The 15,771-nt window shown below is 34.9% G+C and overlaps 1 protein-coding gene across 4 annotated transcripts in view; it reads right to left on the bottom strand.

Moving 5' to 3' along the window:
* The window catches only part of CENPC (centromere protein C), a 135,010-nt gene that overhangs the window by 46,421 nt on the left and 72,818 nt on the right, over window positions 1–15,771 (bottom strand). For all 4 annotated transcript variants that reach the window (XM_057726585.1, XM_057726584.1, XM_057726587.1 and 1 more), the window contains 6 exons: window positions 14,125–14,207; window positions 8,390–8,449; window positions 4,738–4,842; window positions 3,467–3,595; window positions 2,628–2,723; window positions 786–940 (listed from right to left, as the gene is read on the bottom strand). In XM_057726585.1, the coding sequence (XP_057582568.1) occupies window positions 786–940; window positions 2,628–2,723; window positions 3,467–3,595; window positions 4,738–4,842; window positions 8,390–8,449; window positions 14,125–14,207 (628 nt within the window). The remainder of the gene's footprint in view (window positions 1–785; window positions 941–2,627; window positions 2,724–3,466; window positions 3,596–4,737; window positions 4,843–8,389; window positions 8,450–14,124; window positions 14,208–15,771) is intronic.

Raw genomic sequence — 15,771 nt, forward strand, 5'->3', positions numbered from 1 at the left:
TGGGCTTACTATAATTTTATCAGTAAAAAGAACTGTTTTGAACCATGATTTCATAAGTTCCTGAAATGTTACTTATTGGAAAATGTACCTTACATGTAATATTTCTTAAATGCTGGGACAATATTAAAGATTCTTAAAATCTGGTGATTTTCAAAACCTTTAATTTTCAAATTCAAAATGCAGAAATTATCTAATATAAATACAATGTCTCTCAATGGGTGTGTGTCCCCAATGAGAGAGACACAGAGACAGAAAAGGAGACAGACAGACTCAGAGAGAGACAGACCCACCTTGAGTCTCATTATAACTTCAGCCAATAATACTGCTATATAGAGTAATATATTATTTAGTACTTATTGACGCAACTAGCTCTAAGTCCTCAATCTGCCGTTAACTAGTTATATGATTTTGAAGAAGTCTTTTAAATTCTTTATTACTAAACTTCATGATCAGAGAAATGAGATTTAGACTTAATTTCAGTAACCCCCACCAGCTCTCAAATTCTAACGATTTATTTGCAAGCCTAATTTCGAAGAATCTTTTAAGTAAAGACCATTCCCTAACTTCTGAATCTCAAGGCTACACTGCTATGCACAGAACAAGTACTTTTAAACAACCACTGGTTGACTTACTTTAACCAGATGAAAAAAATTGAAAAATTATCTGTGCACTATAGCAATCACATATCATTTCTGAGGAAACAGCATTTTTAATGCTTTATCAAGTCCAATAAATCAAGAGCTGTGTCAAGAGCAAAACATAAATATATGGAAAAATACACTCACCAGTGTATCTAGGCCTACATGCTGCTTTCCCTTTTCTTGATGTGGTCCTAATATCAATTTTCCAGTAGAAAAAAATGGTGTATCCAATGTTTTATATACTTTCAACTCACCATGTTCAACACAAAACTGATATGTACCTCGTGGCCTTATGAGATCTAAGGGAAAAAAAATAACATAAGTATAAGGTAATAGCAATGACACTGCTCAATGATACAGCATATACACACATATAAATCTGCCTTAGAAAGATAGATCACTGACTCTGGAGCTAGAATGCCACAGGTCAGATCCCATCTCTGTCTTACAAGCTGTGTGACCTTAGCCAAGTTACTTATCGTCTCTCTCCGTGCCTCCATTTTCTTTTCTATTAAATGGGATAATAATACTTCATCTATGTTAGAGTTGTGAATATCAAATGACTTAATGTGTGTAAAGTATTTAAAACACTGCCACAAAGTAAGCATTTCATTAGGTAATTCTTGGCTATTAATAATAACAATGGTAGTATTATTATTTTTCCCTTAATAGCTCAGATGGAAAACAAAATCAGGTAAGAGACAAGAAAGAATTCCTTATTTTTAAAAAGTTTAACACAGCCACGATACGAATGTATCATCATCATGCCAATAAGTTCCTCTGTGCTTGTTTGATTATTAAATAACAAGATTTTTATTTATCTATCAGGTAAAGTTTCTAAGCAACCAGAGTTCTAACTGTAGTTGACAAATTACTATATTACTTTTTAATTTCCCTTTTACTTACAAACTTTTCCAGACTTATAATTAATACATTTTTCTACCATCAGCTTCTGACTGTACTGCCACAGACTACAGGATATCCATAGGCTCAAATACATAGGCTCAAGAAACAAAGTGATGAATTCTGACAACACTCACAACTTTTCTAACCTGATACAGTATAGCAGTGTTTTTAGTTAAGACATTTCACTAAACAAAATCCTCTGTACTTCTACCTCTGTTGCCAAATAAACAATTTGAACATAGAAATAACTTTGCTACTTAAGATATCAAATGGAACCTATTCCGCAGTCAAAATTTTAAGTCTAAATACTGCCTCTCTGGTTTGAGATATTTGTCCTCTGACTTGGGATAAACAGTCCTCAGTACTCACTGGTACAGTCACAACAGTTGTTAAAACACTTAAATATTTCTTGTATGTAAATACTGCCTGTTGGTAGATAGCTGAGGGCCCCCTACTTAAAACCCACCACACTATAGCCCATCCCTTGGAACCTCCCATGGTGTCCTAGACACTAACTGTTTAATGCTTATTAAGTACAGGACGAGGCTTCTAGGACTCTGTGCCAGCCTTAAGGTTAAGCCTGACATTTGTTTGGCTGACTGATGCCCTTGCTAGTCATCCTTGGAAAGGTTTCATGCCCCAGATACCAATACTGGCATCTCAAAGCACCAAACGCTGTCTAAATCCTGCCATAATCCCTGCCTGGTCTCACAGTAAGAGTGTATCCAGGAGTCTGCCAGTTAACTTGCTACAATTCCCCATGAACAGCCCCTGTCCGCATGTGTCCTCCTGATCGAAGAAGGCCTGGACACTATTGGGGGAGGCAACATTCCTGATGGTAGCACTTCTATCACAGAGGACAAATGGATGGTACTATGTGTACCCTGGCGGTTGTCTGCCATCAATTCCCCTAGAGTAGTCCTCATACAAGCTGCTTATTTGAATTAGACTCTCTACTGGACTTTGGCTCTGAAAGGTCTGAGGAAAGAAAGGGAAAGTAGATAAGCCAGACTTCAAGCAAACAGCTTGTCCTTAAATTGTTGTTAAATTAAGCAATCTCGACATCAACCCTGATCTTACCCATTAGAATAATCTCTCGTGTTTCTGGGTCCTTTACCCTTGTTGGCTGCAAAGGATCTCCCAGAGGTATATTCAGATTTACCATGAATTTATTCTCTGCAAAAGAAATATCACTGAAATACTACTTATTTAAAATTCTTTTCCATTAAAAAAAAATCTACTATAAAATAGAGCTATGGACAAGTTGTAAAGGAAAACTGTCAGAGGCATATTTATTCCTGTTTATCAATGACCACTTTGATAAAAATTCAAAAATCATAATGATTTACCATAGAAGCAAACATCCTAAACTTATTTTCTGTAAGCCTAATGTAACATAACTCTTGAACTTTTGCATCATCAAGAAATTAAATGGGGGGACTCGAGGGAGGGTGGGGGGGGAGTTGAGGGAGGGAGGGAATACGGGGATATGTGTATAAAAACAGATGATTGAACTTGGTGTACCCCCCAAAAAATAATAAATAAAAAAAAAAAAGAAAGAAATTAAATGGTGTTTTACATATTCTCCAAGAGAGCTAAAGTATACAATACACTTTTAAAAAAATTCATTAAAATGTCTATTTTAACCATAGTCTGAGCATGGAAAAGATAAACTTCATTTGACAGGGCAATTTACTCATATGGAAATGTTTAATACTATGCTATTAATGATTTTTTAAAAAGAATAAAATTAGTTTACTTACAAAATCTGAAAAAAAAAAGAGGTGGATATTAAAAGATAATTTACCCTGAAATAGTATTATGTCTGAAGTAGTAGTATATCTTATAAGTATATTTCAAAATTTGCAAAGAGCTACTTCTAAAAGCACTGTTATTTAAAATAAGGAATAAGTTCATACTTCTTTCATCATCATCAAGACAGATTCTTTTCCTATTAACTATTGTATTGACTCTTTCCAAGTTGCCTTTTGCTTTCCTTTTAGACGATACTGTGCTTGGGGACAGTATTCCACCAATCACAAATCCTCCTGAAATTTAACCAAAAAAAAAAGGTAAATTATCATACCTGGCAAAGTGAAAATCTTGAAACAAAACTCATTAAATTAATACACCACATTTAAACCTTTCAAAGTACCAAAGAATGTATTAGTTTTACTACACTCTACAGCTAAAAATTCAAATAACAAAAATAGCAACCAATTTCAGTTATGTCTCTACTATTCTAAATCTAGAAGCATTGATGAAACATGACTGAATGATTTCTGTTGCTTGAAATCAACAGTCATTACTGGAAGTGTAAAAAACAAAGAACACAAAGATCAGCAATGAACTATTTACAGTAATCCATATATCAGTTTAGTCCTGACTCAGAAATATACATCAAAAGAAAGGAAATAACTTTAAAATAACACTCACTATACTTTCTTTCCCACCCTCTACAATTTTTATAAAAATATATGATGAGAAAATGGAATGAGAATAAGAATGGGGGGCTTCCTAGGTGGCGCAGTGGTTGAGAATCCGACTGGCAATGCAGGAGACACGGGTTTGATCACTGCTCCAGGAAAATCCCACATGCCGCGGAGCAACTAAGCCCGTGTGCCACAACTATTGAGCCCATGTGCTGCAACTACTGAAGCCCACGCGCCTAGAGCCCATGCTGCACAAGAGAAGCCATGGCAATGAGGAGCCCGTGCACTGCAACGAAGAGTAGCCCCCCACTCACCGCAACTAAGAAGAAAGCCCACACACAGCAAAAAAAGACCCAACACAGCCAATAAAATAATAAATAAATAAATAAATAAATTTATTTATTTTAAAAAAAAGAATAAGAATGGGGAATACTTAATCTTTGCCAGTTATAATTTTCTCACGTCTGCTCTAATGCTTCATTTTATGCAGTTAGAAACCTTGTTAGGTAGTATAAAAATAACACGCTATAAAGCCACACAGTCACTTCAAATTGCTACCAAAAAGAAAAAAAATCAGCATCTCTATAGAAATCAGAGAAATCTGGACTTGAATCTATTCTTGTCACATTTTTGGAGGATGATGATTCAATAAGGTAACGTATGTAAATACGTAAGACAGTACTTGGCACATAACATACCTAAATAAATTGCAGCAATTATCACTATTATTTTTTGAGACATTAAAGCATAAATTTTACCTGATGGTCTTCCTTGATAATCAATTCGCTCCCCTCGCCAGTATTCCAAAGGTTTTGATCGTGTTCTCATGGTCCTGCGAACATCTGGTGTGTTGGAGGGTAAAACTGCAAAAAGACATTAGACAAAAATGTATACATAAGTTTAGTTGGATGGTTCTCCGCAGTGAAAAGATAATTACTTTCTAGAACACTAACACTTCTAGGCAAAACACTAGAAAAACAAATTTTAAGGCATATTTGTGCTATTAAAGAAATGCCAATGAAAAAATAAGCTACTAGATTGGAAAAGATTTAAAAACATGGTAACATTCATGGTTAATGATGTTAAAGGTACACCGAAATTCTCATACATTGTAGGTGGAAATGTAAACTGATTGAAGACAATTTGACAATACCTGTAATTCTAATACTCTTTGACGCAGAAATTTAATTTTTAGAAAATGACTTTGCAAACTATTCGTAAGAAAGGACAAAGATGTAGGTATAAGAACATTCATGGTAGTACTGTTTATAATAGAAATAGAAAACAAAAATCAAAAATAAAATTGAAAGCCATCTAATTGCCCCAAAATAGGAAATCTGTAAATCAGGGGTAGTTATGTATACATATATTTGTGTGTATATAAACATATCTACTCATTTTATCTGAACAATGCAAAGTTCTATATACTAAGTTTGTTGGCTATATAATCAATTTCCTACGTTCTTACTTACTTCTGGTTTGTTGGAGTTGTCCAATTCTGAAAGTGGTTTAACAAAATCTCCCAGTCTAAGTGTACTGTTTAAATTAAAATCTCCTTGCTTTTTCTTAGTTTTTTTCCTTCATTTTAGTAGGTAGGTTGTTTGGTACATAATAGTTTACAATTTTCCTATCTTCTTCATAAATTGCTAATTTTATTAAGTCCTTTATTCTGTTCAGCACTTTTAACCTTAAGTTTCACTTCACCTAACATTAAAAATGCAGTTTTCTTTCTGTTTATATTAGCCTACTTAATTCTTTGATAATCTTTTATTTTAAAACCTGTTTTAAGTGTTTCTTATAAACACATAGGTCGGTTTGTACTGTTTAACCAAATCTGATAGTCTCTATCTTACTAGAGGAATTCAATCCATTCACACTTATTTAGTATAACAAGTAACATGCTTCTTTTTATTTCTTCCATTTTACTTTATATTTACTGGTTATTTTATATCAGTGATTCTTTTTTCCCTTCATTTTCATTGGTTTGGTCAGAATACCATTTCTTCCCTCATTCCCCAAACCTTGGTCATTTCAAAGTTTTACTGTGCTTTCTCACTCTAATATTGGTTACCTTCCCATTCCTGAAGTGAGTTATACTCACTTCTCCACGATTATATTAAAATGAAAATTTTAGACTACTTTTATTACCCCTCTTCCACTCCTACTCTCCTCCCCACCACACCAAGTTTGTTAAGATAGTGTGGATTTCAAGCTATCATTGCAAAATTCCTTACTTAGTATTTATAAATCCCCAATCATATTAGCACTAAGTAGTAGTTACATCCTAAGGTATGAGCAATGAGACATGCCTTTGTGTAATCCTCTTCCCTAGAATACATGTGGAACCTATGACATACTCAACAGAATACGGCAAAAGCAATGGGAAGTCACCCCTGTGATTACATCCTGATTATAAATCTAAGACTTCTTCTCTAGCAGAAGCAGAGAAAAATTATTCCTTGCTCACTGTGAAGCAAGCTGCCATACTGTGAAGGGGTCTATGAAAAGGGTCATGTGGCAAGGAACTGCAGGTGACCTCTAGAAGTTGAGAGTAGTGGCCCATGGCTCACAGCCACCAAGAAAACAGGTACCTCAGTCCTACAATTACAAGGAATTGAATTCTGCTAACAACCACATGAGCTTGAAAGAGGACCTCAAGCCTCAGGTTAAGACCATAACCCAGGCTGACACTTTTGACTGCAGCCTGTGAAACCCTTGAACAAAGGACCCAGCTAATTTGTGCCTGAGCTCCTGACCCATGGAAACCATGGGATAACAAACGTGTGTCGTCTAAACCACTAAATTTGTAGTAATTTGGTACATAGCAACAGAAAACAAATATACATTGTTTAAATTTAACCACATATATTGAGAATTATTCCTCACCACTGTTTCCTCTCTTTTTAACTCAGTTCTGATTTATATGGTACTTGGTTAGATTACCTTACATGGATATGGAGGATGCTAAACTTAATCTTGCATTATCTGCAAAATAAATTCAGTTATCAGAAAGAAAGATATCTTGGCTAGTTATAACAATGGATTACAATACATTTCTGAAAGTAGGCTGTATATATTATTTTATTCTTCCAGAGTTACACAGACGAGTAGTGCTAGTCACTTTTTCTTTCCCTCCTGCAACTTTTACTGTCTGGAAGCTTTCCTCTATCCTTGAAATTTAGGAATTTTATTCTCTTATGTCTAGACGTGTATCTTTTTCACTAATTCTCACTGGCAGTAAATTCTCTCAAATTGCAGATCAAGCCTATCTTTACTCCAGGGAAGTTTTAACTAGTATTTCCTTTAACTGTTTTCATTCCTCCATCTGTTTCTTTTCTCTGGAATTTTATTTACACGTTTTATCTGCTGTCTCCATGTTATTTCCATTGCATATTTTTTTCCTCATGGTTTCTATCTTTTTTTGTATTTTTGTTCTGATAAATTTCTTCCACGTCAATACCAGCTACTAATTCAGCTCTCAATAGTAACTGTCTTTACTTTCAATTCACGTACTGACTTTTTAAACTGAGAAATTATGCTTTAGCACCCAGAAAGCTTTATATGATGCAACTAGATCTGTGATAATACTCATCTTTACTTCATTGTTCAAACTGTTATCCATCTACTACAAAGGTTCTAGCGCACCAGAAGCTACCTACTCTTCCTAGGTATACTGCTTGATTTTCCTCTCTTGGGTTGCTGGAGTTCCTGCTCAGGTACATTTTTATTTCTCTTTGCCTACTCTGACTCTAGGCATATTCCACTCCAAGACAAACATTAAGCACTAGAAGTAAAGCAGTCTCTCTTCACATGGGCCCAAAAATACTAACTGACAAGATGTGAGGTTTTGGTTAAATCAATTAGAGAAAGCTTCATTTCTATAGGTTCTCTTCAGGTACAAGTGCAGAAGCCTCAAGTAAAGGGAGAATAATAAAAAGCCATTCCAATTCCACAAAGGCGAGAGGTCCCATGAATCCTGACCAGCAAATATCCCTTTGAGAACCATAGAGTTTTAATCCTCATGTGAGCCTCTCCATGGGTTCCTTAACTCCTAGCTTACTTACCCTAGTTACTGCTGTGTTTAGGTGTGAACTAGAAAAAAAGGGAGAAGTTGTCAGGGATGTCATCTACCTAGCAGTTACATTTTATAGAATTCTCTGCCCTAGCTTCTTAGCTTAGATGAGATCAGCTCCCTACTACAGAGCAATGAGTGCAGGCTTTATAAATGGAAAATAAAGAAACTCAATGGCCTATTATGATTTAACATGAAATTCATGAAAACTAAATATGAAGTTTTACTTTATCTGATAATTAATTCAAATAATATTTTCCCCCTGCTTGAGAAAAAATTGTTATATTCAGAAATAGAGATTTTATAATATGAAAATATTAAGAGAAAAATAATCTTACTTAATTTGTGATGCATCTTTTTCTCTGGTGTTAAGTTCAATCTTTTTACTCTTGAATCATCTGTAAATTGCAGAAGAAATATCATGAGCAATGGCTGCTAATTCCATGTTGAGTTAAAGTGTGCTACTCTGTCAACTTCAGTATAAATATTTTGAAATAAAATTCAACCCAACCGTACATTTTATTACTCCTTTTGTTTTTCACTGCTGAGACATGAAGGTTACTGAAAAATAGTATAATGTCTTTAGATTTTGCTACAATGAATACATGAATGAATGAATACATCTTAAGAGATTAACAATTAACAAGTACAAAAAAAAAAACAGGTTTTCTATTGCTTGCTGGACTTCAAGTGAAATAAGCCACTGGGTAGATAAAAATGCAAGGTGTGATGATGAATAATTACTGTGTTAATGATGTAATCTATGATTTTTAAAGTTCTAAAATAATGTAACCATACTGAATTTAGTTAGCAGTGTGACAACTGGGCCAAGAGTTCTCAACTTTAGTGTGATAAACAGAATCTAAACATAGCAGCCATCAATTCTTTCCCTTCCTATACATAAACACTGTTCTTTAACAACAAGAAAGTTTAATTGCCTTTTTCTTGAATCACCACTGGCCTTAGTGAGTTGCTTAACTAATGGAATGCGGCAGAAATGACATTCTGGACTTTGAAAGTTAATTCCTCAGAAGACATGCAGGTGCTACCTAGATCTCTTAGAACTTCAGTCTGGGGAAAGACAGCCACCATTATGAACACTGATTACCCCAAGACTGCCATGCAGTGAGGAAACTCAAGATAATCATGTGGAAAGGCCATGTGGAGGAAAAGAGATGCTTGGCCAGTTTCCAATTATTTCAGTGACCCTGTCTGGGTACCAAATATATAAGTAAATAAGTCATTGTGGACTTCCAGCCCAGTTGATCTTTCAAATGACTCCAGCCCCAGCAGCTTGTATCTAACTACAAATGCAAAAGAGAGCCAAAATGAGAATTGCCCAGCTAAACTAAGTCAATCCATAGAACCATGAGAGATAAATAAATTGTTGTATTAAGTCACGAAGTTTGGGACGATAAATTATGCAGCAATATGAAACTAGAACACTTAATGTCCATGAATCACCTTAGATTTTTGATACAATTTTGTATGTAATCTACATTTCTTGAAAAACAGGTCTAAGCTTTCATTACATTCTCAGCTAAAAAAGTAGATGGTTTCTTTTTTGGGATCATGAAAGTGTTCTAAAATTTACTGTGGTGATAATTATTAACGACTAAATTATATACTATAAATGGGTTAACTGCATGGTATGTGAAGTATATCCCAATAAAGCTATTTCAAAAAAAAAAAAATCCAATTTCCCTTGTAATTCCCACTAGAACAAATAGAGGGCTAGTCGTTCTTGGAAATTTTCCTATAGCAGTGGGCCTTGGAGGCAGTTGTTAGGGCCAGAGAAGGAACAAAGCAAATGAGTAAATGAGGATAATGGGAGCCAGGCTTCTAACTATCCTTGAGAAAGCCTATTATTATGGAAAAGGTAAAGTCAAACATCTTGGACTGGAGTTGGAGGTACTGATGTGAACTCATGGTTTCTAAATACAGACACATCTCGGAGATATTGAGAGTTTGATTTCAGACCACTGCAATAAAACAAATTTGGCAATAAAGAGAGTCACATGAATTTTTTTGTTTTCCAATACATATAAAAATTGTTTACACTATAATGTAGTCTATGAAGTGTGCAAAAGCATTATGTCTAAAAATCAATGTATCTTAAATACTTTATTGCTAAAAAACGCTAAACATCATCTGAGCCTTCTGCAAGTCATAATTTTTTTTACAATAACAAAGATAACTGATCAGATTACCATAATATAATAATAATGAAATATTGTGTGAATTACCAAAATGTGACACAGACACACTAAGTGAACAAATGCCATTGGAAAAATGGTGCCAACAGACTTGTTTGATCAGGGCTGCAAAATCTGTGATGTACATTAAAGCAAAAAGCAATAAATAAAGCAAGGGATGCCTGAATAAACACAGAAATAGATATAGATGCTTGTGTATGTATAGTGCACATATACATGTGTGTGTGCGTGTGTTCATCTATTTCCTATCTCAGTCCACTGAGAGAACCTAGAAGCAGTGATATCCCAGTAACGAGTACACCAAGCATCCAGATCTAAGTTGCTAAATGTCATCCCTCCAACAGGTTCCTTTGGAGAAATAACTGATTCCAGAGTAGAGGCAGGGGAAGGAGCCTGGAACATCTTATGCCAAAAAATAAGACAGTATTCAAAAAATGACAGAAACATAACAAAAGGTCACAGGGACCAGTTGAAAGCATGCCTCCTACTGGCAAATCTGGCACAATTTGAACACTAGGATAAATGATAAAAATTACAACCTACTGAATAAAATAACCCAGTAGTAGTCCATAATAATATAAATAAATGAATAATAAATAAATAGATGGGGAAGGGGTAAGTAAAACTATTTCTTATAGAATGCCAACTAATTAATAGAGAAGGAATTAGGGAAATAGAAAATAGTAATTTGGTACCAACATTAGTGGATTCGGGTGGGAATCTTCAAAAGATGCTAATATTGGTAGAGAGGTTTGAAAAGAAACAAGTTATTAAAATAAGATATAATTCCACAAAATACTTATCAATTACCAAAGAGAAAAGCTCCATCTGAGTGGAGAAACCTGGCAGACAATAACTTGAACAGGTGATGAAGATGAAAATCACTAATAGCAGATGGGTCAGCACTGTGCGCCTCCTAATGTGATGCAGAAAGAACACAGCTTCACTTCTGTAGCATTTCTGTCAAATATGCACGGCTCACATCTAATCATGAGGAAATATTACAGACACTCAGGTTGAAGGTCATTCTAAAGAATGAAAAGCTTGTACTCTTTTAAAAGTGCTGAGCTCAGGAAAGTTAGAAGAAGACTAAAGAACTATTCCTATTGAAGGAAAACTGAAGGGACATGAGATCCAAACACAATCCATGATCCTAGATTGGATCCTGAACCAGAGAGAAAAAGGAACACTGATGGAACTGCTGGTGAAATCTGCATGGAGTCAGTGAAGGAAGACTAGTGTTATAGTAATGCTTATTTCCTGACTTGGATGGTTGAAGAGTGATTATGTTCTTGTCCTGCATCATGTCTGCACATACTCACACACAATATGCATGTGACTTGCTCTCAGTCCAGAAAAAGACTAATAAACATGTATAAACATTTATGTAGAGACAGCAGGGAGGGAAATGAAACAAATACTGTAAAATGTTGACAATTATGGAATCTGGATGAAGGTGATATGATATTTGACTAAATTTGAAATGATTTCCAAAAATGTATTAAAACAAACAAACAAAAAAAACCCCACAGAGACAGTTCCAGAATTAACAAAGCATAATAAGCATGAAAATGGAAGAAACAGGTTATCCACGAAGGAAAAAAAAAATAAGACTGGTTTAAAATATCTGCTCATAAGCATTACTTATGAGGTTAAAGAGCAATAGCCAAATAGTTTAAAGGAAAAAAGATTGTGACTCAAGACTTTTACTATTTGATTATTTGTTCATTGTGTTAAAAAAGGAAAATTCCTGAGTCCTTGCTAACATATGTGAGACTGTCTACCAACCTGACAAAGAAGTAACAAAGCATATCTGTTAAACATTTATTAAAGGAAAAAAATACTGACAGAACAAGTCAAAAATAAAAATTCAGTCGTGCTGTTTGAAGCCACTCCACTTTAGTTTGGTAAAAAAAGTTAAGTAAAGGAAGAATAGAAATATAAGAAACAACAACAACGAACCAAAAGAAAGCAGGCAGTCACATCTTAATATCAGACCAAAAAAGACTACAAAGTAAAACCACTGTAACATAATCAAGAAGGTAAATTTGACCAAAACAGGTACATTCCATATGCAAATTTACATGCTCAGTAACAGTGCTGAAAAGCACATAGCAAAGACTGCAGGAAACAGGAGACACACCATTGCAAAGGAAACACTTCACTTCAACTCTGGCAGTCCTTAGCATGATAAGGATAACCACAGAAAGGATCAGAATAATATGAAACACAGAATGTCCATATCTAAGATCCTGTTCTTTTCCCCAAAATCTGTGCCTTCTCTAGTAGTGTCCAAATCAAGAAATGACAAGCACTACTCTTCCAGGTGCTCAAGTCAAAAACTTTAAAGTCCATTATCCTTGACATCTCACTTTCTTTTACACCTTACATCCCATGCATCAGGAAATCACGTTGACTCTACCATCAAAAATACCTAAAATCCTACGACTGCTCTCCACCTTCCACTGCTATCCCCCTAGCCCAAGCTACCACCTCGCATGGGGATTACTAATGTCCCACCAACTGGTCTCCCTGCTTCCAACCTTACACCTGCCTCCGCAAACTTATCAGTCCACCCTAATATGTAGCCTACAGCAGACACAATGATTCTGTTTATAAGTTAGTCATGTCTCTCCTCTGCTCAAAATTCTCCAATGGCTTCCCATGTCTCTTAGCAAAGCCCAAAATTCTTTTAGTAGCCTTTAACATCCTATACGATCTTTCATTCTTGTTAGCTCTGTGACATCATCTCCTACTACTCGCTCCTTCTCTTCTACTCCAGCCTTCCCAGACTACTCTAGAACACAAAGAAAATTCAAAGAATTAATAATACAGGGCAAAGTTATCAAGAACAATGAAATGAAACTATAAACTATTAACAAAAGAACAAAACAAAACACAACTTCTTAGGATAACAGCCAACACTGCATATCTAACATTTACCGGGTATTAAAACTGAGCAAAGAATGTGTATTCAACTTTGTATCAATCTATGTGATTAGAATTGATACCACCATTTTACAAATCAGGAAACTGAAGCTAAGAACACTGAAATTTCTTACTCAAGATAACATAGCTAATAAGTGGTAAAGCTAGATTCAATCCCAGGTTCCTGACTCTGAAGACCAAGCTCTTGACTAATGCATTCTTAAGTAAAACCTGGGTCAAAGAAAAATATAATTTAGAGTATACAACAATAAGAACACTTTATTTAAAATAAAAAAAACCTTTAATTTTAAACTAAAACCATACTCCAGAAAATCCATTGCTTTTTCTTTGCCAAATAAAATGGAGAAAAATATATACAAAAAGCATTCCATTTAGGGGAGAGAAATAACAGAGTGAATCTAAACTCAAGGACAAAAAACAATTTAAATGGAAAAAGAATTAGTGAATTAGGATAGAAAAAATAGTATAAGAGATTATATTTCAAGCATATTCTTTAGGGACATAAAAAATTATAAAACTATTAAGTATTTTAAAAACTTCAACACTTAGCTTTAGTAATAATCAATATATGGCTAATTTTGCTTCATTTATACCCTTATCAGCTTGACATTTTAAAGACTGGAGTAGGTGTCTTAAGTGCCAATTATATACTATTGTGTCCTACTTCAAAGAAAGGACTGTCATTCATCTCTCTCATTCTTTTTTTTCCCTCTCTCTTTTCCCTCCCTCAACCAGGTATAATGTCTTACAAATCTCTAACTATAAAGCAAGGCTCTTAAGGGGAGGTACTCAATACACAGTTGCCACAAAAATGTCACCAGTGATAATTTAAATAAAACACAGTACAAATTAGCCCATATGCATAATGCTATAAAAATCAAGACAATAGAAAATGAAGCATAACTTACTTGAACTTTCCTGAATTTCATTATCATCCACATCTGAATTATTCATTCCAGACGTTAAATAATTCTTGAGCCTGGAAGGTCCACTTAAGAAAATAAGGTAAAACACAAAATCTGTGCTTTTATAATATATCTATCTATACATCTACCTTAATGGTCATTTTTCTCTTAAAACACAATAATGGTGTTATAGAATATTAAGAATATACTTACTTGCTGCATAAAACAAAAAATCTACAATTTGATCCCACATTTGACTTGTCAAACATGATAACACTCAATTTTATAACCTTTAAAACTAATTTATGAATCAGTTATAAATTTAAGTCAACTCAAATAACACTTTGATAAAAATTATATTATAAGAAATAAAAATCTGAAATAAATCAGCTTATCTTAATTTTTTTAAACTACAGGCAAACTTAAAATATAGATCAGAAACTGTTCAGAGATGATTCAGCTTATCCCAGTCCTAGATCCTCTTCCTCTTATTATGAGCCCAGGACAGGCCTAGTAGTCATAAACTCCCAAACAGTAAAGAAATCTTAGCCATCCCTTCAAAGTCTGAGAATCTGCTATAATTTACCATTCCTTCATTTTGAAAAAGGGTATATGACTTCACATATTACGAGAGTAGGTTATAATTTGGTTTGCTCACTGAGTATGCTCACTTTAAACATACAAGGGTGAGTCAAAAATTATCCACACTCTGGCTGTAAAATTTAATTAACTTTTAGAAAAGACAAATACATTATTTTTCAACATAATCTCCTTGATTTTCAATACACTTTGTCTGTCTGTCAACAAGCTTTCATATCCCCTCATTAAAAAAACGTTTTAGGCTGAGCTGCGAGCCATGAATGCATCGCTGTCTTCACTTCTTCATCAGGAGTGAATCTTCATCCTCATAGGGCTGCTTTCAGGGGACCAAACAGATGAAAGTCCAATGGAGCAAGATCAGGACTATAGGGAGGATGCTTTAACACCTCAAAACAGAAGTTTCTGCACAGTGTCGACAGTGTAGGCAGAAGTGTGCAGATGTGCATTGTCATGCAAGATCATAACGCCCTTGGATAGCAGTCCTCTACATTTAATCCTAAGTTTAGGCTTCAGCTCTTCAATAAGCATCTCACTGTAACAAGCACTGTTGATTGCTGAACCTTTGAGCCATGGCTGATTTGCAAATGATTTGCCACATAATCCACTGTCACTCATCCATTCGACAGAATCATTTCATGTGTACGCTCAATGCTGTCACCAGCCACGGACGTGGACAGTCGTCTGGCTCCTTCTTGATAGCTAACACTCGTACGACCTTCCCTGAACTTCTCTATCCATTCATACACTTTCTTAGCGACAAAACACTTTCTCTATACTGTGCACAAAGTCTTCGGTAAGTAATGGCAGCAGTAACGGTAAGTACACCCTCAGATCACAAAAAACGAACCAATGAACGTTGCTCTTCTTTCGTGTAAATCACAAGTGGGGCATCCACTTTTGCTCGCATCGCAGGTACAAATGAACTGATGTAACATGTTCACACTTGCACCGCAGTGACTGGGGAGACAGTAGCCTTGAATGGAAAGTGCTGATAAGACAGTGCGGCCAACAGAAGTTTTAATATAACCAGCGTGCAGATAATTTTTGACT

The sequence above is a fragment of the Hippopotamus amphibius genome, chromosome 3 (assembly GCF_030028045.1).
Source record: "Hippopotamus amphibius kiboko isolate mHipAmp2 chromosome 3, mHipAmp2.hap2, whole genome shotgun sequence".
Classification (NCBI taxonomy): domain Eukaryota; kingdom Metazoa; phylum Chordata; class Mammalia; order Artiodactyla; family Hippopotamidae; genus Hippopotamus; species Hippopotamus amphibius.